General features: G+C 57.9%; 3 protein-coding genes across 7 annotated transcripts in view; 2 read left to right on the top strand and 1 right to left on the bottom strand.

The window, feature by feature from the left end:
* The first annotated feature begins 40 nt into the window (after window positions 1–40).
* GEMIN6 (gem nuclear organelle associated protein 6) lies at window positions 41–3,436 on the top strand. The gene is made up of 3 exons (XM_068153041.1): window positions 41–539; window positions 1,243–1,375; window positions 2,588–3,436. The coding sequence occupies exons 2-3, from the start codon at window positions 1,248–1,250 to the stop codon at window positions 2,961–2,963; spliced, it is 504 nt and encodes a 167-aa protein (XP_068009142.1). The 5' UTR covers window positions 41–539; window positions 1,243–1,247; the 3' UTR covers window positions 2,964–3,436.
* A 1,963-nt stretch (window positions 3,437–5,399) lies between these two features.
* On the top strand, window positions 5,400–18,720 carry LOC137448494 (serine/arginine-rich splicing factor 7-like). 2 transcript variants are annotated; one of them, XM_068153039.1, is made up of 9 exons: window positions 5,400–5,526; window positions 5,910–6,090; window positions 6,228–6,404; window positions 7,591–7,665; window positions 7,802–7,903; window positions 8,882–8,935; window positions 12,750–12,794; window positions 16,455–16,490; window positions 18,403–18,720. In XM_068153039.1, the coding sequence occupies exons 1-9, from the start codon at window positions 5,505–5,507 to the stop codon at window positions 18,425–18,427; spliced, it is 717 nt and encodes a 238-aa protein (XP_068009140.1). In that variant the 5' UTR covers window positions 5,400–5,504; the 3' UTR covers window positions 18,428–18,720. The 2 variants fall into 2 exon arrangements, with proteins under 2 accessions (XP_068009140.1, XP_068009141.1); XM_068153040.1 differs by lacking the exon at window positions 12,750–12,794 and having other exon boundaries at window positions 5,402–5,526.
* Window positions 18,721–19,722: 1,002 nt separating this feature from the next.
* DHX57 (DExH-box helicase 57) overlaps window positions 19,723–22,452 on the bottom strand; it is a 51,372-nt gene continuing 48,642 nt past the window's right edge. For 3 of the 4 annotated variants that reach the window (XM_068153023.1, XM_068153024.1, XM_068153025.1), the window contains exons 22-24: window positions 21,771–21,905; window positions 20,600–20,800; window positions 19,723–20,102 (exon numbers count right to left, since the gene is read on the bottom strand). In XM_068153023.1, coding sequence (XP_068009124.1) covers window positions 19,959–20,102; window positions 20,600–20,800; window positions 21,771–21,905 — 480 coding nt within the window. In that variant the 3' untranslated portion in view covers window positions 19,723–19,958. Of the gene's footprint in view, window positions 20,103–20,599; window positions 20,863–21,770; window positions 21,906–22,452 lie in introns of those variants that run through there. The other variant, XM_068153026.1, reaches the window with a different exon arrangement.

Here is a 22,452-nt window from a genome sequence, read left to right as displayed (position 1 = left end):
TCCCGCCGCCGGCGGCGCGCATGCGCGCGGGGCGGAGGAGCCGCCGGTTGCCGCGGCGACCGCGGGGCGTACGGCCGGGAGCGCCCGAGCGGAGCGGGCCGGGAGCTTGGCGCGGGAGCTGCGTCCGGGCGGGCTGTGGCGCCCAGCGCCGCCTCACCCAGGAGAGCTTCCGCCGGCGCCAGCAGGGCCTCGTGGCGAGCGAACGGCACGGGGGCGAGAAGCCGCTCCCAGAGCGGGCGCACCGCTCCCGCCGGTGTGTCGCCGCCGCGGGGCTGCTCCCACTCTAGGCTCGGGAGCGGCGGCAGCGGCAGAGCTGCGCTCCCCGGCAAAGCGCCGAGCGGTGTGCGTAGGGCTCGGTCTGCGCCAGGCGCCTGCGCTGCGAGAGCTGGAGCCGGGACAGCGGCACCGCTTCCAGACCCTCACCATGGTTAAAAACCACCCACGGGACTGACCGCCGTCCGTCACACGCCGCTTACACCGCAGACTCCAGCGCGCTGGGGTCGGAAGGGACCTCTGCAGATCCTCACCTTCCAGAGCGGGTAAGCTTAGATGGGTTGCACAGGCAGGTCTGGAAAGCCTCCAGAGGAGGAGGCTCCACGACTCAGACTCCTTCCGCCTCTACTCAGCTCTGCTGAGACCCCACCTGGAGTGCTGCGTCCAGTGCTGGAGCCCCTACTACAAGAGGGATCTGGAGGTGCTGGAAGGTGTCCAGAGAAGGGCCACGAGGGTGAGCAGAGGGCTGGAGCTGCTCTGCTACAGAGACAGACTGAGAGAGTTGGGGTTGTGCAGTCTGGAAAGGAGAAGGCTCCCAGGAGACCTTCTTGTGGCCTTGCAGTATCTGCAGGGGGCTCCAAGAGAGCTGGGGAGGGACTTTTGAGGGTGTCAGGGAGTGATAGGACTGGGGGGAATGGAGCAAAAGTAGAAGTGGGGAGATTGAGATTGGATGTCAGGAAGAAGTTCTTGCCCATGAGGGTGGTGAGAGACTGGCACAGGTTGCCCAGGGAGGTGGTGGAAGCCTCCTGCCTGGAGGTTTTTCAGGCCAGGCTGGCTGTGGCTGTGAGCAACCTGCTGTGGTGTGAGGTGTCCCTGCCCATGGCCATGCTCAGGGGGGTTGGAATTGGATGCTCCTTGAGGTCCCTTCCAACCCTGACAATTTAATGATCTGATGTGGAAGGAAAGAGAGCAAAAGGATTCCTTGCTTCTGACCAGTGTTCTGGCCTGTTTTCTGTGTTGTGGATGTAGGAAAGATGAATGACTGGCAGAAGAAAAGCCCTCTGGACTGGGAAACATACCTGAACAAAAGGGTGAAAGTTGCTACAGTTGAGAAGCTTGAGTATGAAGGATGGGTGGTAACAGTGGATCCAGTTTCTGCCAGGTGAGCACCAAAGCTTGTGTGCTTCTGTAAACTAAGAGAAAACAAGTTTGCCAGGAAGAGAAAGATCCCAAAAGTGAAGCAAGTTTATGTGGAGCAAAGGCTGCATGCAGGGGCTGTGTGCCCTGTTCTTGTAACTGACAAGGTCTGAGAGAAAGCAGTAGTGTCACAGAACCAGAGGATGGGCTGGGCTGGCAAAGGGCATCCAGTCCAACCCCCCTGCACTCAGCAGGGACATCCTCCACTGCTAAGAGCCCTGTCCAGCCTCACCTTGAGTGTCTCCAGGGATGGGGCCTCAGCTACCTCCCTGGGCAACCTGCTGCAGTGTTCCAGCAGCCTCCTGGTGCAGAACTTGTTCCTCACATCCAATCTCAATCTGCTCTGCTCTCATTCCAAACCATTGTCCCTCATCCTGTCCCTGCAGGCCTTTGGGAACAGTGCCTCTGCAGCCTTCTTTCAGGCCCCCTCAGATACTCTCTGTTAGGTCTCCCTGGAGTCTTCACCAGGCTGAACAACTCCAACTCTCTCGGCCTGTCCCTAAGCAGAGGTTCTCCAACCCCCTGATCATTTTCATGGCCCTCCTCTGGACCTTCTCCATCAGGTCCATGTCTCTCCAGTGTTGGGTGCCCCAGAGCTGGACACAGCCCTGCAGGTGAGGTCTCCCCAGAGCAGAGCAGAAGGGCAGGATCCCATCTCTCCAGCTCTGGCCACACTGCTTTGGATGCAGCCCAGGCTGCCCTTGGCCTTCTGTGCTGCCAGTGCCCATTGCTGTTCAGTATTTTAAGGGTACAGCAGCATGGGTTTCAAGGAAGGGAGAAGATGAGGGGCAATAGTTTGAAAGTGGAGCAGGGCAGACTGAGGTTGGCCCTCAGGAGGAAGTTGTGCCCAAGGAGAGTGGTGAGACACTGGCCCAGGCTGCCCAGGGCTGGGCTTGAGGCCCCATGCCTGGAGCCATTGAAGCTGAGCCTGGCTGTGTCCCTGTGCAGCCTGCTCTAGCTGGAGGTGTCCCTGCTGAGTGCAGAGGGGTTGCACAGGATGCCCTTGGAAGCTCCCTGCCAACCCCATGCAGCCTGTGAAGCTGTGAAGGGTGCTGGGTACTCTATGTGGCCTCAGGTATGCTGATGCCCATAGAACAACTCAGCCTCAAGAACCTTGGCCTGTGCTTCTCAGTCTTCAGTTAAGCACAGTGACTCAACCATCCCTCTTCCTTGGCAGTGTCATGCTTGCAACGTTCCTAGAGGATGACAGAGTGTCCATATCCGTTGTGCTGGGCCACGCCGTGCGGGAGGTTGAGGTACTGCAAGAAGGGGACGAGGAAATGAGGCAGCGGCTTTCCAGCATCTTCGCTCCTGAAGAGAGCAAAGCCTACAGCCCGGAGGAACTCGAAAGGAGGAAGAACAGCCTGAAGACTTGGTTAGAAACAAACCACATCCCTGTGACAGAGCAAAGCGAGTCAGGGGGCACTCTCTGCGTGGCAGGGGTGCTGACGATCGACCCGCCCTACGGGCCCGAGGAGTGCAGCAGCTCCAACGAGATCATCCTGTCCCGAGTTCAGGGCTTGATACAGGGCTACCTGGACAAACAACAGTGATGTCCTCTCTTGGAAGCAGCAGGAATGGGACTCCCCACCCTGGTTTAGGCACTGTGTGCACACATGCTGGGGATTTGGGGACATTTCTGTAGGAGTCTTGCAAGCGAAGAATGGGATAAACTAACTGGACAAAGCCTTTTCCTGCCCTATTTTCCTGCTGTTATCAGAATGCAAGCCATGGGCTGCTGGTGATGGATGAAATGATCCTGGTACAGCCTACAGCTTGCTCTCTCAGGTCCTTTTATCAGTAGTGAGTTTGACCTATCAGTTGAACAAGTATTTTTGGTAACAGCATTGTGAAACAGGAGGATCAACTCCCACCTGCCTTTTCTTCCACCTCCTTTCAGGCTGATCCAATGTTTCACCTGCAACTTGCTTACCAGAAACATTCATTTAGTTCTGGTTGGTTGGTTTCAGTTTATTTTTGAGAGAGATTTGTGTCACTTGGACTCCCCAGAAAGCCTTTTTTTCCATTTGTTTGTTTGCTGTGGTTTTTTGTTTCCCTCCCCCTCCCACCCCCAACCATTCTTCTGTTTCAGAACATGAATTAAACTGTAGGTCCAAATTGGTAAAGGTATTAGGGAAAGTTAGCAGACAGGCAGCAGGGTTTAAAGGCAGATTTGTCAGCTTAGGGCAGCAGTGATTGGGAGACCTTTGTTCCTCAGAGGATTTCTTACCATTCCAGATGTGTTTCTTAACGCTTTGTGTTCAGCTTCCAGTGCCACACAAGGGAGGAGGCACTGCCATTAGATCATCAATCCAAGCAGCAGCCTTTAGAGTCCTCCTTTATCTCCTGGGGTACTTGTTCTTGATAGCACAGAACACTGTGCTCAGATGCATGGGAAAAGGCTGTCTAACCCTTGCTAATAGGAGGCCTTCCTCGTTCCTGCTGTGGTTCATTGGAAACTGCTTCAGATGGCTCAGGTTCCTGCTGGCTTTCCTTTGAAATGCTGTGCTGCAGCTGTGCTGCTGCCTGCATCTCCCTGAAGAGGTTGGCAGGGGCCTACAAGAAAGCTGGGGAGAGAGTTTTTATGAGGGCTTCTTGTGGTAGGACAATGGGAAATGGAATGAAGCTTGGGGAGGGGAGGTTTAGGTTGGATTTTAGGAGGAAATTCTTGCCAGTGAGGGTGGGGAGACACTGGAACAAGTTGTCCAGGGAGGCTGTGGCTGCCTCCTCCCTGGAGGTGTTCAAGGCCAGGCTGGTTGCTTTGAGCAACCTTGGCTGATTGGGAGTGTCCCTGGCCATGGCAGGGGTGGTAGGAACTGGATGATCTTGATGGTCCCTTCCAACCCAAACCATTCTGTGATTCTATGGCAATGCCACAAGTGCTTCAGCTGTCTGCCTGGATGACAACAGGAACAAGTGGTTCTTGTCCCCTCTGCTTCCTCTTTGCACCACTGTTTGAATGATGGTTACAGATTTAGTTAGCTTGGGCATCTGCTGCCACCTCAACAACTTACCACATCCTAATCACAGAATGTTAGCTGCTGGAAGGGACCTCCTGAGATCATCCAGTCCAGCCTCCATGCCAAAGCAAGGTCACCTAGGAATGGTCACGCAGGGACGCATCCAGGTGGGTTTGGAAAGTCTCTGGAGTAAAGGGGACTCCACAACCTGAAGCTCCCCTTTCTGTACCCACAAAGAGTTGTCAAAACCAGTGATAGGAGTCAAAGTTGCAGTGATAGTGCTGCCACCTGATCCTGCACAGCATCCTAATGAACTCAATACCTTGCCTCTGGGTGGACTGGACCTGGCACACCAGCTGGGAAATCCACGCTGGGGACACCACCACTGTTTTGAGTTAGAAACATAGAATCCTATCAGTGGGAAAAGCCCTTTCAGCTCCTCCAGGCCAACCACTAACTCTGCCAAGGCTGGGGCTACCCCATGCCCCTCAGCACCACATCCCTGCCTCTGTGAAACAGCTCCAGGGGTGGGCGTTCAACCCGGGGAGTCCATTCCAGGCTTTTGAGAACTCTTTCCGTCCAGAGTTTTCTTGTAATAATACCCAACCCGAGCCTCTCAGTGCAACTCGAGGCCGCTTCTCCTCCTAGGGTTGAATAGGGCTACACTGGTGTTTTAGGGAGGACGATTGCTGTGGGGCTTCGTGGTGTAAAGCTGGTCACTGGGGGCCTTGCTAGGGATATAGCCCTGAGGAGGGGCCCAAGGATTGCTGCTGCCTGTCTTGTGCCGGCAGTCCCCACCAGAGCCACACAGCAGGCTGTACGAAAGACAGCAGAACCTGCTGTCAAGGGAAGAACCCCCCCTCAGCACACAATGAAGACGGGAAGCCGCCGCCACTGCGGCCCCGGCGGAGGGCATGCGGCTCCCGCAGCCCGCCGCAGGTCTCGCGATGAGCCGCCGTTCTCGCGAGAGCCGCCCGAGCCCGCGCAAGCCGCGCAGGCCCCGCCCAGCCCCGCCCGTCGCGCGTTGCCAGGCGCCCGCAGCCCCTCCCCTGAGCGGCAGTCGGCGTGCGCAGCCGCGGCCGTTGCTCTCTTCACATCGGCGGACTGCTCGGGGCTCGACCTCTCGTCGGCAGCATGTCGCGATACGGGCGATACGGTAACGGGGCGCGGGGAACCGAGCGAGGGAAGAAGGGGCTGGGCGGCGGCGTTCGCGCCGCGCTGGTGATGGCGGCCCGCGGCCGTCGCTGGGGACGGCGCGCTGCGGGAGAAGCGGGAGCCGAGGAGGGAGGCGCTTGCGGCCGAGCCGTCGCGGCGGGGCCGTGAACAGGCGACCGGCGATGAGTGGGCCCCGGTAACGGCGCGGGAAGGGAGAAAGCGGCCCCGGCGGGAGCGCCCCAAAATGGAGGCGGTGTCAAAGATGGCGGCAGCGGCGGGAGGGGGAGGGGGAGGGGAGCCGGCGGCCGCGTGCTGGGCGCCGAGGCTGCGCGGGGCCAGCCCAGCGGGCGGCACGCGGCCCTGACATGGCCTCGCTCCCGGCAGAGACCAAGGTGTACGTGGGCAACCTGGGCACGGGCGCCGGCAAAGGCGAGCTGGAGAGAGCCTTCAGCTACTACGGGCCGCTGAGAACCGTCTGGATCGCCAGGAACCCGCCGGGGTTCGCCTTCGTGGAGTTCGAAGACCCGCGGGATGCCGAGGACGCTGTGCTGGGCCTCGACGGGAAGTACGTACCGCACCGAGAGCCCTCGCCGCTCCGGCTGGCGGCTCCGGACCCTCGGCCCTTAGCGGCGGCCGGCACGTGTCCCGCGCGTAACCAACGCGGCGAGCGGCTAACGCCTCCCGCCCGCGGCTCTGTTGCAGGATAATCTGCGGCTCCAGGGTGAGGGTGGAAGTGTCGACGGGGATGCCTCGCCGCTCCCGTTACGACCGGCCTCCTGCGCGGCGCCCCTTCGACCCCAACGACAGGTGCTACGAGTGCGGTGAGAAAGGTCACTACGCTTACGACTGCCACCGCTACAGCCGCCGCCGGAGGAGCAGGTACGTGCGGGGGGGCGCGCCGGCGCGGCCCCGCCTCCGCTTCACCAACTCCCTTTTCGTGTAGCTCTTGTTAGCAAAAGAACCGAGTGATGTTGCTCCGGTGTTAAAACTCTCTCGATGTCGTTTAAGCCGCCAGGGTTTGTATATCGTCTTTTTTTTTTTTGGCTTTTAATTTTTATTTATTTTTTTGCGTTCTTTTTCTTTTCTTTTTCTTTCTTTTTTTTTTTTTTTTGCTAATACATATGGAATGTTAATATCTTTAATAATCAACCTGGTCAAAACCTTTCAGGTTTCTTCGTTTGAGTCAGTCGCCTTGATTCAGAATGTCACGAGCCTTAAGATTTCTTGCTGAGGCGCCTTGCAAATCCGACACTTAAGATCCTCCTAGACCTTGAGGTGATCAGCAATAAGAGGCCAGATCCCCTCGAGCCATCTCCACCTAGCTCCACCTTATTCTTTAAGGGCAGAGAGTTTGAGACGGTGACCGCCGTAGCAGTAAATTTGGCTTTCAATTGGGGGCCCCCCTCCGGTTTTAGAAAGAGGAGCAGCAGATTGACCACATGCCCAGCTAGACAAATCTTCTTGCGTCAATCAAGCCTGCCCCCTGGCTCTCTGGGCTGTCAGTTTGATCGTCGTTAGATTGAAGAGAACACCTAGATGCAGCGATCGGCTATAGATACTTCTAGACCGTCTAGATCTGCTAGACCTTGGGCCAAAGAGGGTCGACCTGCAAACTTGCAAGGTTTATTTTTATCAATCCACATTACAGTGTTTTCTATTCTAAATGTTAAACATTCTGCAATGTCATTCAGCCTCTTTCTTTTTGGTTTTTGCTAAAGGGATTTTTCTCAGGTCAGTACCAAATGCTCAAGACGAGGAGGGCCTCAGATGATTATATCTATAGCTCCTTTTTTTCTTTTCCAGCTGGCAGATGCTGGTGGTGTGGTTTTGTTGGTTTTTGGTTTGGCCTTTTTGGAGAACGATTTGCTTCCCCTCCACCTCCCCTTCCCTCCCTCCTCCTACACCTCCCCCCTTCCCCCCCCCCCCCAACCTTTTTTTGTTGTTGTTTTTAAATTCTTTTTTTTTTTTAGTTGTCTGAAATCAGTTTTGACTTCAGCAGGGCCTCAGGTGCGCAGCTTCGCTGCTTGCTGCTCCCTGATACCTCTCTTCTCTAACCTCAACCCAGGTCCCGGTCTCGCTCTCGCTCCCGGTCCCGCGGCAGGAGGTACTCTCGCTCCCGCAGCCGCAGCCGCGGTAGGAGGTAAAGTTCCGGCTACTTTGTCTTCATTCTTTCTCTTCCTCCTCCCCCTGCTCCGCCCCCTGTTTGCTGTCTTTGTTGAAAGCGCCTTCCAGTGACTGTTTGTTTCCCTTCCCCCTCCCCCTCCTTGCTTTTGCAGATCGAGGTCAGCTTCCTACCGCAGGTCCAGATCAATCTCCCCTCGTAGGTATAGATCATTCTCGCCCCGCAGATCCCGCTCTGGTTCTTTGAGGAGGTCAAGGTAGGTGGAGTTGTGTTCTCCATGTGTTAAGGGAGCTTTTGGAGTGGGCATGAAGGGTGAACATGTGTTCAGCAGCTGCTGAACCTCCCTGGTGATTTGTTTCCGTTCATCCCTGAGAGCCAAGTTGACTGCTTTGAAGTTAAACTTCGGCAGGGCGCTTGGAAACCTCTCGTTCCGAGCTGTGTTTATGTTGTACCCCAGCTGCAGCCTTCAGGCATGGCTAAGGTTTCCTCCTTCAGCCTCAAGAACACAAGGAGTCCATTAGGAGAGTGGGATTCTGTCCTGGGTTTGGCTAGGATATGGTTAATTTTCACGTGGGATGGCCAAGCCAACCAGCCGGTGGGATCCTCCCACATCATGGCCACCGGCTAAGGGGAGGGCAGGCTGGGGAGAGCCTTCAGCGCTCTGGTTTTTAATGTTACTGCATTGATACTGTTGCTGCTCCAGTAATAACAGTAGGGTAGAACTGTTTGAACCAGAGGAGGGCACCCAAGATGCTCAGAGGGCTGGAGAAGCTCTGCTGTGGGGACAGGCTGGGAGAGTTGGGGCGAGGAGAAGGTTCCAGGGAGACCTTAGAGCTGCAGTTCAGTATCTGCAGGGGAGCTGCAGACAGGCTGGGGAGGGACTGTTCAGAAGGGCTTGGAGTGCTAGGCCCAGGGGCAATGGTTTGAAAGTGGAGCAGGGCAGCTGGAGGTTGGCCCTCAGGAGGAAGTTGTGACCCAGGAGAGTGGTGAGACACTGGCAGAGGCTGCCCAGGGCTGGGCTTGAGGCCCCATGCCTGGAGCCATTGAAGCTGAGCCTGGCTGTGTCCCTGTGCAGCCTGCTCTAGCTGGAGGTGTCCCTGCTGAGTGCAGGGGGGTTGCCTAGGATGCCCTGGGAGGCTGCCTTCCAGTGCAGTGCCATCTGTGGGCCTGGCTCCCCCAGTCTGAGCTGTGTGGGGCCTGCAGCAGTGGCTCAGTGTTCACTCCTTCTCTCTAGGTCTAGATCCCGGTCACGCTCCAGGTCCCGGTCTGTTGTGTGGCCTCGAAGCAGGTAAGGTCCTTCGTCTAACGCAAGCTGAGAACAGCTTTGGGGTTTAGAGGGCTGGTTGTTGTTGTTAACTTCCTCAGAGAGGTTTGGTGGAAGGGATTAACAGGTTGTGCATCATGGCAGTGCCTGCACTTCCTGCTTGTAATTCATGCCTCTTCACAGGCTGAAGGAGGGGTTGGCTGCTTGTAATAACCATGAGTGTGGTCTGGGGCATGGGTGTGACTGGAAGTCTGGAGAGAACTTACAACCAGATTTCTGGTGTATGCATGCAGAGAGTGCTTCATCTCAGGAAGTCCAATAAGGACAAGTGCAGACTCCTGCACCTAGGGGGAAACAACAGAGCAGGCACCAGTACATGCTTGGCATGGGCATGGAGGAAGAGAGATGGCTTGTAGGCATCTGCCTGCTCCTTTAGGGTGTGCACTCTGAACCTGTAAGAGGACAGTGATTGTCATGACTAGAACTGTCCTGACTTGAGTGCTGGTGTGCAGGCCTGTGCTGCAGGAGGTGATTAGCTAGGCTGGTGGAAGCACTGGGAACACTCAGCCTCTGCTGCTCCACTGCCAGTACAGCAAATGGTGCTGCTCCTAGAGGTTCTGCTCTGCACTCTGCTTTGTTGCTGTGCCTCTTGGAAGGAGGGTTTGTCAGCAGTTCTTGTAGTAAGCAGGCAGGTGCTGCTTGACCAGCCTCCTATGAACCAGGTGACCCACCTGGTGGACATTGTCTCCCAGGGCTTCAGTGAAGCCTTCCCCACCATATCCCACAGCATTCCCCTGGAGAGCCTTGTGGCCCATGGCATGGACATGGTGGACTCCTTGCTGGCTTCAAAACTGGCTGCTGGGCCCAAAGAGTTGTGGTAAAGGAGTCCAACCCAGCTGGTGGCTGGGCACAGGTGGTGTACCCCAGGGCTGGGTGTTGGGACCAGTTCTGTTTGATGTCTTTATCACTGAGCTGGGTGAGGGGATCCAGGCACCCTCAGTCAGTCTGCAGATGGCACTGAGCTGGGAGGCAGTGTGGAGCTGCTGGAGGGCAGGAAGGCTCTGCAGAGGGACCTGCACAGCCTGCATCCATGGGCTGAGGCCAGTGGGATGAGATCCAACAAGGCCAAGGGCTGGGTCCTGCACTTGGGCCACAGCAACCCCAGGAAGGCTGCAGGCTTGGGGCAGAGGGGCTGGAAAGTGCCCAGCAGAGAAAGCCCTGGGGGTGTGGGTGGGCAGCTGGCTGGAGATGAGCCAGGGGGTGCCCAGGTGGGCAAGGAGGCCACCAGCAGCCTGGCCTGGATGAAGAGCAGTGTGCCCAGCAGGAGCAGGGCAGTAATGGTGCCCCTGTACTGGGCCCTGGGTTCAGTTCTGGGCACCACAGCATAGGAAAGACATTGAGGAGCTGGAGGGTGTCCAGAGGAGAGCAACAAGGCTGGAGAGGGGTTTGGAGGGCATCATATGAGGAGCAGCTGAGGGAGCTGGGGGTGTTTAGCCTGGAGGAGAGCAGGCTGAAAGGATACCTCCTTGCTCTCCACAGCTCCCTGAGAGGAGGCTGGAGCCAGGTGGGGGTTGGGCTCTGGCCCCTAGTAAGCAGCTATAGGATGAGGGGGAAATGTGCCAGGGGAGGCTTAGGTTGGCCACTAGGTGAATTGTCTTTGCTGCAAGAGTGGCCAGGGATTGGCACAGGCTGCCCAGGGGGGTGGTGGAGTGCCCATCTCTGGAGGTGTTCCAGAAGCTGTGGATGTGGTGGCTCAGGATATGGCTCGGTTCTCCTGGCAGCTGGGTTCCAGCTGGACTGGATCTGGAAGGTCTATTCCAGCCTTAATGAGTGTGTGCTGAGAGGCTGCTCTTGTGTGCTGCCCTGCTGTAGCCCTTGCCACAGGCAGGCAGTCGTGCTGCTGCCACAAAAGGCAAGCCCTGTGAGCAGCCCCATCCTGTGTGACTGTGATACAGCAGCACAGTCCCTGGGTCTGGGAGGCAGGGTGGCTCAGCAGTGCCCAGGAACACTATCTAAAGCACTGGCATGTAGCTCTGGGTTTAGCTGGGACCAGCTGCCCCTCTGTAAGTTCTTAGGCCAGGTAAAGGTGGAGCTTGATCCATCACTCTTTGGAGACAGCTCCCAGCAGAAATAAAGGCAAACATTCTTAGTTTTGGGTGGGGTTTGTTTTTGGCCAAGACAATTAAAACAACCAGGCTGACTGAGGAGCAGTGTGGCCAGCAGATGGAGGGGAGGCCTCACTTTGCTCTGCTGAGACCTCACCTGCACTGCTGTGTCCAGCTCTGGAGACCTCAGCACAGGAAGGACATGCAGCTGATGGAGAGGGCCAAGGGAATGATCAGGGAGTTGGAGAACCTCTGCTTGGAGGACAGGCTGAGGGAGCTGGGGGTATTCAGCCTGGAGAAGAGAAGGCTCCAGCCAGACCTAACAGCAGCCTGCCAGTGCCTGAAGGGGCTACAAGAAGGCTGCAGAGGGACTGCTCCCAAAGGCCTGCAGGGACAGGACCAGGGGCAATGGTTTGAAATGAGAGCAGAGCAGATTGAGATTGGATGTGAGGAACAAGTTCTGCACCAGGAGGCTGCTGGAACACTGCCACAGGTTGCCCAGGGGGGTGGTTGGAGATACTCAAGGTGAGGCTGGACAGGGCTCTGGGCAACCTGATCAGGTGGAGGATGTCCCTGCTGAGTGCAGGGGGTCAGAACAGGATGCCCTTTGGGGGTCCCTTCAGCCCAAGCCATTTCTGTGCTGAACACTGGGCTCTCAGGTCAGTAATGGCTCACACCTGGCCCCTGGCACACACCTGGCCCCTGGCCTACCAGAGGCACAGTTTCTAAATGAAGTCTGAAGGTCAGCCCTGGGGGAAGGTCTCCTTGGCTGAGCAGATCTGAGTTCCCAATTCAGATAGGGATATTTTACACATCAGCAGGCAGCTGGCACAGTGAGGTGCTGGTTTCATGGGATAACTGATGGAAAACTTCTATGATGCATGAAGAAAAGTGGCCCTGGGAACTGCATCTGGGGAGCACATCAGCTCTGCAGCACCTGTGCCTGTCTGTGCCTCACTCCGGGCTCTTAGTGTGCTGGAAACGGTGGGAACTGTTCAGGCTGGAGAGGAGAAGGCTCCCAGGAGACCTTCTTGTGGCCTTGCAGTATCTGAAGGGGGCTCCAAGAAAGCTGGGGAGGGACTTTGGAGGGTGTCAGGGAGGGATAGGACTGGGGGGAATGGAGCAAAAGTAGAAGTGGGGAGATTCAGATTGGATGTTAGGAAGAAGTTCTTAGCCATGAGGGTGGTGAGAGACTGGCAGAGGTTGCCCAGGGAGGTGGTGGAAGCCTCCTGCCTGGAGGTTTTTCAGGCCAGGCTGGCTGTGGCTGTGAGCAACCTGCTGTAGTGTGAGGTGTCCCTGCCCATGGCAGCAGGGGGGTTGGCACTGGATGCTCCTTGAGGTCCCTTCCAACCCTGACAGTTCTGATTCTGTGAAACTGTTGCTTGTTACTGCTTAGTGTTTGTCGCTGAAACTGTTGCTTGACACTTGAGGCTGTGGTTCCCTTCCCGGGGCAGGGAGAGAGTCTGGGAGCCTGCCAGAAGGTCTCTGTTCTGTGCTAGCCATAGCTGAAGCTTTGCTGGGCAGCTTCCTGTGCTCCTCTTGTCTGCTGCTAAGCAGCTCCTCTGCAGCAAGAGCTAAAGGACTCTTCTTCAGCACCCTGAGAAGAAGCTGCAGCGCCAGAGCCTTCCCCTCTGGTCCGTGCTGCTGCGCAGTGAGGCTTTGCTGCTGGTTCAGCTCACTGTCTGTGCCTGCCTCTGGCTGCTCTGCTGAGCTTTGTTTTTCTCCTGTTGTAGGTCTGGCTCCCATGGTAGATCTAAATCTGGCTTACCTGCTAAAAGGTGAGCATCTAACACAGGGAGCACCTGGGGGGAAGGGCACTTTTCTGCTTGCTTTTGATGGTGGTTTGGTGGGCTTTTGGTCAGGGGTTTTCCTCTGCCCCCCTCCCCTCTTCTCTTTCTGCCCCCCTCCCCTCTTCTCTTTCTGCCCCCCTCCCCTCTTCTCTTTCTGCCCCCCTCCCCTCTTCTCTTTCTGCCCCCCTCCCCTCTTCTCTTTCTGCCCCCCTCCCCTCTTCTCTTTCTGCCCCCCTCCCCTCTTCTCTTTCTGCCCCCCTCCCCTCTTCTCTTTCTGCCCCCCTCCCCTCTTCTCTTTCTGCCCCCCTCCCCTCTTCTCTTTCTGCCCCCCTCCCCTCTTCTCTTTCTGCCCCCCTCCCCTCTTCTCTTTCTGCCCCCCTCCCCTCTTCTCTTTCTGCCCCCCTCCCCTCTTCTCTTTCTGCCCCCCCTCCCCTCTTCTCTTTCTGCCCCCCCTCCCCTCTTCTCTTTCTGCCCCCCTCCCCTCTTCTCTTTCTGCCCCCCTCCCCTCTTCTCTTTCTGCCCCCCTCCCCTCTTCTCTTTCTGCCCCCCTCCCCTCTTCTCTTTCTGCCCCCCTCCCCTCTTCTCTTTCTGCCCCCCTCCCCTCTTCTCTTTCTGCCCCCCTCCCCTCTTCTCTTTCTGCCCCCCTCCCCTCTTCTCTTTCTGCCCCCCTCCCCTCTTCTCTTTCTGCCCCCCTCCCCTCTTCTCTTTCTGCCCCCCTCCCCTCTTCTCTTTCTGCCCCCCTCCCCTCTTCTCTTTCTGCCCCCCTCCCCTCTTCTCTTTCTGCCCCCCTCCCCTCTTCTCTTTCTGCCCCCCTCCCCTCTTCTCTTTCTGCCCCCCTCCCCTCTTCTCTTTCTGCCCCCCTCCCCTCTTCTCTTTCTGCCCCCCTCCCCTCTTCTCTTTCTGCCCCCCTCCCCTCTTCTCTTTCTGCCCCCCTCCCCTCTTCTCTTTCTGCCCCCCTCCCCTCTTCTCTTTCTGCCCCCCTCCCCTCTTCTCTTTCTGCCCCCCTCCCCTCTTCTCTTTCTGCCCCCCTCCCCTCTTCTCTTTCTGCCCCCCTCCCCTCTTCTCTTTCTGCCCCCCTCCCCTCTTCTCTTTCTGCCCCCCTCCCCTCTTCTCTTTCTGCCCCCCTCCCCTCTTCTCTTTCTGCCCCCCTCCCCTCTTCTCTTTCTGCCCCCCTCCCCTCTTCTCTTTCTGCCCCCCTCCCCTCTTCTCTTTCTGCCCCCCTCCCCTCTTCTCTTTCTGCCCCCCTCCCCTCTTCTCTTTCTGCCCCCCTCCCCTCTTCTCTTTCTGCCCCCCTCCCCTCTTCTCTTTCTGCCCCCCTCCCCTCTTCTCTTTCTGCCCCCCTCCCCTCTTCTCTTTCTGCCCCCCTCCCCTCTTCTCTTTCTGCCCCCCTCCCCTCTTCTCTTTCTGCCCCCCTCCCCTCTTCTCTTTCTGCCCCCCTCCCCTCTTCTCTTTCTGCCCCCCTCCCCTCTTCTCTTTCTGCCCCCCTCCCCTCTTCTCTTTCTGCCCCCCTCCCCTCTTCTCTTTCTGCCCCCCTCCCCTCTTCTCTTTCTGCCCCCCTCCCCTCTTCTCTTTCTGCCCCCCTCCCCTCTTCTCTTTCTGCCCCCCTCCCCTCTTCTCTTTCTGCCCCCCTCCCCTCTTCTCTTTCTGCCCCCCTCCCCTCTTCTCTTTCTGCCCCCCCTCCCCTCTTCTCTTTCTGCCCCCCTCCCCTCTTCTCTTTCTGCCCCCCTCCCCTCTTCTCTTTCTGCCCCCCTCCCCTCTTCTCTTTCTGCCCCCCTCCCCTCTTCTCTTTCTGCCCCCCTCCCCTCTTCTCTTTCTGCCCCCCTCCCCTCTTCTCTTTCTGCCCCCCTCCCCTCTTCTCTTTCTGCCCCCCTCCCCTCTTCTCTTTCTGCCCCCCTCCCCTCTTCTCTTTCTGCCCCCCTCCCCTCTTCTCTTTCTGCCCCCCTCCCCTCTTCTCTTTCTGCCCCCCTCCCCTCTTCTCTTTCTGCCCCCCTCCCCTCTTCTCTTTCTGCCCCCCTCCCCTCTTCTCTTTCTGCCCCCCTCCCCTCTTCTCTTTCTGCCCCCCTCCCCTCTTCTCTTTCTGCCCCCCTCCCCTCTTCTCTTTCTGCCCCCCCTCCCCTCTTCTCTTTCTGCCCCCCTCCCCTCTTCTCTTTCTGCCCCCCTCCCCTCTTCTCTTTCTGCCCCCCTCCCCTCTTCTCTTTCTGCCCCCCTCCCCTCTTCTCTTTCTGCCCCCCTCCCCTCTTCTCTTTCTGCCCCCCTCCCCTCTTCTCTTTCTGCCCCCCTCCCCTCTTCTCTTTCTGCCCCCCTCCCCTCTTCTCTTTCTGCCCCCCTCCCCTCTTCTCTTTCTGCCCCCCTCCCCTCTTCTCTTTCTGCCCCCCTCCCCTCTTCTCTTTCTGCCCCCCTCCCCTCTTCTCTTTCTGCCCCCCTCCCCTCTTCTCTTTCTGCCCCCCTCCCCTCTTCTCTTTCTGCCCCCCTCCCCTCTTCTCTTTCTGCCCCCCTCCCCTCTTCTCTTTCTGCCCCCCTCCCCTCTTCTCTTTCTGCCCCCCTCCCCTCTTCTCTTTCTGCCCCCCTCCCCTCTTCTCTTTCTGCCCCCCTCCCCTCTTCTCTTTCTGCCCCCCTCCCCTCTTCTCTTTCTGCCCCCCTCCCCTCTTCTCTTTCTGCCCCCCTCCCCTCTTCTCTTTCTGCCCCCCTCCCCTCTTCTCTTTCTGCCCCCCTCCCCTCTTCTCTTTCTGCCCCCCTCCCCTCTTCTCTTTCTGCCCCCCTCCCCTCTTCTCTTTCTGCCCCCCCTCCCCTCTTCTCTTTCTGCCCCCCCTCCCCTCTTCTCTTTCTGCCCCCCTCCCCTCTTCTCTTTCTGCCCCCCTCCCCTCTTCTCTTTCTGCCCCCCTCCCCTCTTCTCTTTCTGCCCCCCTCCCCTCTTCTCTTTCTGCCCCCCCTCCCCTCTTCTCTTTCTGCCCCCCTCCCCTCTTCTCTTTCTGCCCCCCTCCCCCTCTTCTCTTTCTGCCTCAGCATCTTGGATGTTGTTTCAGTCCCTCACACTGCCTGTTGGGGGTAGTGTTCCAGCTGGATGTGGCAGAGGCTCGGGGTTGGGTTTGTTTCTCTCCCAGCTGATTGAAACCTGGTTCTCCTCCATGATTTTTATACTCAGGAACTGATTGGTTTTTCCCCTGTCAGAACAAAAGTGATTTGTGTCAGTGCTGAACCAGGAGCTGCTGCTGCTCTGTGGTGGGGGCAGCAGGCAGTGCTTGCAGAGGCTCTGTGGGCAACACTTGTTGTTGTTGTTTAACCCACCATGGGGACAGGAGATTTTTGACAGGCCTGGGGCATCTATTTCCCTCCCTTTTTGTTCTCAGTCTTCCTGCCTCTCCTCTGCTTGGTTCTCTGCTCCTGCTTGGCAGGATTCCTGGGATCCTTTTGGAGCTGCTTCCAAGCTGTGTGTTGCTCTTGTCCCCAGGACTCCAGCCTGCAGTGGTTTCCTCCTTAGCTGCAGCTTCTTGCTCCAAGCAGCTGGGTGTGGTTGCTGCCAGCAGCGTTGAGGCTGGGGTGGGGTTTGTGTGTGCAGCAACATCCAATGCTTCTCCCTGTGGGGAGTGGGCAGCAGCACCTCCTGGCTGTGCACAGGCTCCTCACTCTGGTTTCTTTCCTTCTTCACAGTCGCTCCAAGTCCAGATCACCATCTCCAAAGAGAAGGTAAGGACCAGCCTCGAAGCACAGCGTGCCAGGCAGACCCACAGAGCTGTGTCTGAAGTGAGCTTGGGCCAGGGCTTCACTTGTCTTCATCAGCTGAATTATTAGGGGGACAGCCCACTAGGAAAAGCTGACAGGGAGCTGGTGGGGGCCTCATGCCTGCAGATGTTCAAGGTGAGGCTGGAGAGGGCTCTAGGCAACCTGATCTAATGGAGGATGTGACACTGGCACAGGTTGCCCAGGGAGGTGGTGGAAGCCTGCCTGGAGGTTTTTCAGGCCAGGCTGGCTGTGGCTGTGAGCAGCCTGCTGTAGTGTGAGGTGTCCTTGCCCATGGCCATGCTCAGGGGGGTTGGAACTGGATGCTCCTTGAGGTCCCTTCCAGCCCTGACAGTTGTGTGATTCTATGTCCCTGCTGACTGCAGGGGGGTTTGGACTGGATGACCTTTGGAGGTCCCTTCCAAACCAGACCATTCTTATGAGCACTGCGTAAGTCAGACCTTCATAAGAATAACTCTCAGGTAACCTACTTGAAGGAGAACTGAGAATGTGGACAGATGTGACTCAGCTACCCCAAAGTTGCTGAGGAATTTAGAATCTGGGGAAGAAGTGAGTAATGTAAGGTATGGAGCAAACCTTGGCTAGGTGGTAGGGTTGAATTTACAGAGGGACTGGGAGAGATTGGATCCATGGCCAAGGGTAACAGGAGGAGCTCCAACAAGGCCAAGTGCCAGGACCTGACCTTGGGTCACAACCACCCCAAGCAGTGCTGCAGGCTTGGGGCAGTGTGGCTGAAAAGCTGCTGGCAGAAAGGGAGCTGGGGGTGCTAATGGCCAAGCAGCTGAAGAGGAGCCAGCAGTGTGCCCAGGTGGCCAAGAGAGCCAGTGGCCTCCTGGCTGGGATCAGCAATGCTGTGTCCAGCAGGAGCAGGGAGGGCATTGTCCTCTGGGCCTCAGCTCTGGGCAGGCCACACCTCCAGGGCTGGGTCCAGTTTGGGGCAGCTCAATCCAAGAGAGATGTGGAGGGGCTGGAGCCAGGGCAGAGGAGGGCAAGGAAGCTGGGAAGGGCCTGCAGAAGAAATCTGAGGAGGAGCAACTGAAGGAGCTGGGGATGGTTAGTGGGAACCAGAGGAGGCTGAGGGCAGACCTCATGGCTCTCTCCAGCTCCCTGAAAGGAGCTTGTGGAGAGGTTGGTGCTGGTCTCTTCTCCCAGGTCATTAGTGACAGAACAAGAGGGAAGAGCCTCAAGCTGCAGCAGGGCAGGGTCAGGCTGGAGAGGAGGAAGAATTTTTCCCCATCCAGAGTGGTCAGGCACTGGGCTGAGCTGCCCAGGGAGGTGGTGGAGTCCCCAAGCCTGGAGGTGTTTCAAGGTGGTTTGGCTGTGGTGCTTGGGGCTATGGTTTAGGGGTGAGCCTTGCAGAGTAGGGTCAGGGGTTGGGCTTGGTGCTCCTGAGGCTCTCTTCCAACCTGAAGGTTTCTGTGACTCTGTGTAAGTGCTGCTGGTGGCTGTCACTCAGTTGCACAGCTGCAGAGTTTTGCTGTGCACTGTGAAGCAAGGAGCAGGTTTTCCTCTAACCAGTGAAGTACCTGCTGGAATGGAGGTATCCTGAGCTAGTGGCTGCTGGCCAGCCCTGAGCTGCAGGCATGCAGGGTAGGGCAGGGCAGGGCAGGGTAAAGGCAGAGCAGGGCTCCTCTGCACCGCTGGAGCAGCAGCCTGCCGCAGCTGCCCTGGCCAGCTCCCAGCAGCTCTGACTTAGAAAAGCTGAAACCAATCCACTTAAGAGTTGCTGAACAGTGAGGAATGCAAGGATGAGGAGAGGGGGAGGGAGTGCTGCTGGGCAGGGGAAGCTGGGGCAGCAGCCCCAGGTGCCGTTAGGCTTGCTCTAGGAGCCGCTCATCTCTGTGCCTTTCCCTTTCAGCCACTCGCCGTCAGGAAGCCCTTGAAGGAGGAGTGAGAGAATGGATTGAACTTGCAAATGTTTAAGAAGATGATTTATTTTGTTTACATGACTATAAGGGATTTTTGTGGTGTCTTTATAAATGTCAAGGGCTTCACCTCTTGTTAAGGCTGTTTCTATTGACTAACCATTGGCATGACCCCAGACCTTGGCTGCCAAGTCCTTACCAGTAGACCAGTGCAGACCTTTTCGTTGTGTTACTGTTGTGTGAGCTGGAGGTAGGTGTTGGGCTTTTTTTATTGGCTCATGGAAATAAAACTCTGCATTTCTAACTAAGAATCAGGTGGTGGTCAGCCTGCTGCTGCTTTGGGAAGCCTCGGGGGGTGGCTGAAGCAGGTCACTGCAAAGCAGGAGGCAGGGACCTGGCTGATGCAGCTGCAGGCTGTGTGGCCAGCCAGAGAGCTGGGCACAGAGGAACCTGCTGAGGCTCAGCAAGGATCAGTGCAGAGTCCTGCAGCTGGGGAGGAAGAATAAACTGCAGCAGGACAGGTTGGGAGGGGATCTGCTGGAGAGCAGCCCTGGGGAGAAGGGCCTGGGAGTGCTGGTGGGCAGCAAGTTCTGCAGGGGACAGCAATGTGCCCTGGGGGCCAAGAAGGCCAAGGGGCTCCTGGGGGGCATTCAGAGGAGTGTGTCCAGCAGAGCCAGGGAGGTTCTCCTCCCCCTCTGCTCTGCCCTGCTGAGACCCCACCTGGAATCTTGCATCCAGTTCTGGGCTCCCCAGTTCAGGAGGGACAGGGATCTGCTGGGGAGAGTCCAAGGGAGAGCTTGTGTCTAATCCTCCTCTTAAAGCCTGCTGTGCTGTGGAGGGCTTGCAGTGCTCCTCATTTGCTCCACAGCCCCCACAAGCAGCATGTCCCAGAGTCACAGGGCCAGGGCAGCTGGAAAAGCCCTTTCAGATCATTGACTTCCAACCACTCCCTTCTAACTGTGCCAAGGCTGGGGCTCTGCACCTTGAACTCCCAGGGCTGGGCATTCTGCCACCTCCCTGGGACAGCCTGGTCCAGTGGTTGAGAACTGTCAATGAAGATTCTTCTAATAGTCAAACCATCACTTGGTGCAACGTGAGGCTACTTCCTCTCCTCCTAGCACTTGTTCCCAGGGAGAAGAGTCCAAGAAGGCCTCCTTGCCCTGAGATGAAAGCAGGTCAGCAATCAATGCTGTTTCTTGCTGCCCCCAGCCCCCCTGGAAGCAGCAGGGACTTCTGTGAGCAGAACACACTACTGGCAGTGTGCAGCCCCAGGGGAAACAAAGCAAAACCAAAACACCAAAACCACTTCACTGTGACTTCCTTGGAGGCTTCTTTTCCTCCTGCCCTTTCCCCAGAGTGCACTGGCAGCCTCCCTCCCCCGGCAGCCTGCCTCCCTTCCTTCCAGCCCTGGCAAAGCAAACCCCACCTGGCCACCCCCACCCCAACCCCCAGGAGCTCTGCCCTCGACACAGCTGCTGAGGTGGTCTGCCAGGGCCCAGCCCCGTGGCTGGGGGCAGCTCCTCCCCGCTGCCTCCTGGGCTCTGGGCAGCTACTGGGTGGTGACCAGCTTGACGATCATGGCGATGATGCGGGAGCCGCGGGGGCACAGGCACAGGTCCATGCTGGGGTTGCGGATCTTGTCCTGCAGCAGCTGGTCCAGCTCGCAGCGCAGCTCCTTCACCAGCTCAGCCACCTGCCGCGGGGAGGGGAGCGACCAGCTGAGCCTCAGTGTCCCCTGCCCTGCCCCACCAGTCCTGCAGCTGGGCAGAGCTGCACAGGAGCTGCACAGGAGCCCTGCAACTCTGCCAGGGGCCCTGCAGGAGCTGTGCAAGAGCCATACAGCGCTGCCAGGAGCGGTGCAGGAACCATGCAACCCTGCCAGGAGCTGCGAAGGAGCCATGCAACCCTGCCAGGGGCCCTGCAGGAACCATGCAGCTGTGCAGGAGCCATGCAGGGCTGCCATGCAGCAACTGTGCAAGTGCCATGCAGGGCTGCCATGCAGCAACTGAGCAAGTGCCATGCAGTGCTGCCAGGAGTTCTGCAGTAGCCATGGAGCTGTGCAGGAGCCATGCAGGGCTGCCAGGAGCCACGCAGGAGCGGTGCAGCCACTGCGCGGGGCTGCCAGGAGCCATGCAGGAGCCATGCAGGAGCGGTGCAGCCGCCGCGCAGGGCTGCAGGAGCGGCACTGACCTGGTGGGAGGCAGCGACGAAGCGGATCCAGCCGTCGTCCAGGGAGATGAGGAAGTGGCCGTGGTGCAGCTGCATGTGGACCTGGCCGCCGCCCAGCAGCACCAGGGGGTAGACGGAGACCATGCTGCAGTCCCGGATGAACACCCTGCTGGTCTTCACCTTCTCGTGGTACACCAGATAGGGGCTCTCGAAGTGCCGAGTCTGCAGCGGGGACCAGGGAGGGAGGCACTGCAGCACTGCCCCACGGGGACAGGCTGAGAGCACTGGGGGAGGTCAGTCCAGAGAGGAGAAGGCTGAGAGGGATCTGATCGATGTCTATCAATAGCTGAGGGCTGGGGGTCAGGAGGGAGGGGACAGGGACAGGCTCTGCTCAGTTGCACCCTGGGAAAGCCAAGGAGCAGTGGATGGAAACTGCAGCACAGGAGGCTCCACCTCAACATGAGGAGGAACTTCTTCCCTGTGAGGGTCCCAGAGTCCTGGAGCAGGCTGCCCAGAGAGGTTGTGGAGTCTCCTTCTCTGGAGCCTTTCCATCCCTGTCTGGCTGTGTCCCTGTGTGACCTGTGCTGGATTCTATGGACTGGAGGATCTCCAGAGGTCCCTTCCAACCTCTAACCTCCTGTGTGCCTGTGCGCACACACACACAACATCCCCTTCAAGAACTGCTTCCTGACAGCCAATCTGAATCTCCCCACTTCTAGTTTTGCTCCATCCCCCCCAGTCCTATCACTCCCTGACACCCTCAAAAGTCCCTCCCCAGCTTTCTTGGAGCCCCCTTCAGATCCTGCAAGGCCACAAGAAGGTCTCCTGGGAGCCTTCTCCTCTCCAGACTGCACAACCCCAACTCTCTCAGCTTGTCTCCAGGGCAGAGCAGCTCCAGCCCTCTGCTCATCCTTGTGGCCCTTCTGTGGCACTTGGACATGGACCCACAGACAGCCACCCTTTGGCTGCAGCCCTCAAGCCAGTTCTGTATCCCCTGAATGGATCCATCCATGGAACCCATCCTGCAGCAGCCTGGAGGCCAGGCTGTGGTGTGGGACAGTGTGAAAGGCTTTGCTCAGGTCCAGCAGCTCATGCAGATCAGTGTCTCACCCACCAAAAGGCATCCCCCTGACCCTCTCCCCTGCCTTTTGCCTAGAGAGGAGCCTGCTGTGCAGCAGGAGAGGAGCCTGACCTGGTAGTTGACAGAGGAGGGGTGGATGTGAACATAGCCATCATTCTTGGTAACAAACTTCAGCTCTTCTGCCTTGGGCTGCATTCTGACTGCTCCTGTGCTGGTCTTCTGGAATTTGCCCTCTGGCTTTTTCACCTGCATGGGAAGGTCAGAAGTTGGCAAACCTGCTGCACCAGCAAACAGCTAAACCTGATGTATTTTGGCCAGAGGTTCTCAAGCAGGACCACATCAGGTGTCACCCTCTGGGGGCTGATCTCTCCTCTGCAGCCTCAGCCTTCTGCTGAGAGCATTTGCTGCTGGCTTCTGTGGGACACTGAAACCAGCCCCCAGCAGCAGCAGTCTCAAGCAGGCCAAACTGGAGCTCAGCTGCCTGGCTTCAACACTGTAAGCAGAGCCTGGGCAACCCAGGCCAGGCTCAGAGCTGACACGGACACAGCCCAGGCCAGAGACTGCCTGGAGCCTCAATAGCAATGCAGGCTGGGGGACTGTGTGACATCCAGAGGCACCTGGACAGGCTGCAGAGCTGGGCTCAGGACAACCTCAGGAGGTTCAAGGAGGCCAAGGGCAAGGTCCTGCACCTAGGTCAGGGCAACCCTCAGTACCAATCCAGGCTGGGGGGATGAGATTGAGAGCAGCCCTGCAGAGAAGGACTTGGGGGTGCTGGGGGGGAGAAGCTGGAGAG

The sequence above is a fragment of the Melanerpes formicivorus genome, unplaced genomic scaffold, assembly GCF_026170545.1.
Source record: "Melanerpes formicivorus ecotype bairdi unplaced genomic scaffold, bMelFor1.0.p_v2 SCAF_25, whole genome shotgun sequence".
In the NCBI taxonomy this organism is placed as follows: domain Eukaryota; kingdom Metazoa; phylum Chordata; class Aves; order Piciformes; family Picidae; genus Melanerpes; species Melanerpes formicivorus.
This window is presented reverse-complemented; position numbering and strand designations above follow the sequence as displayed.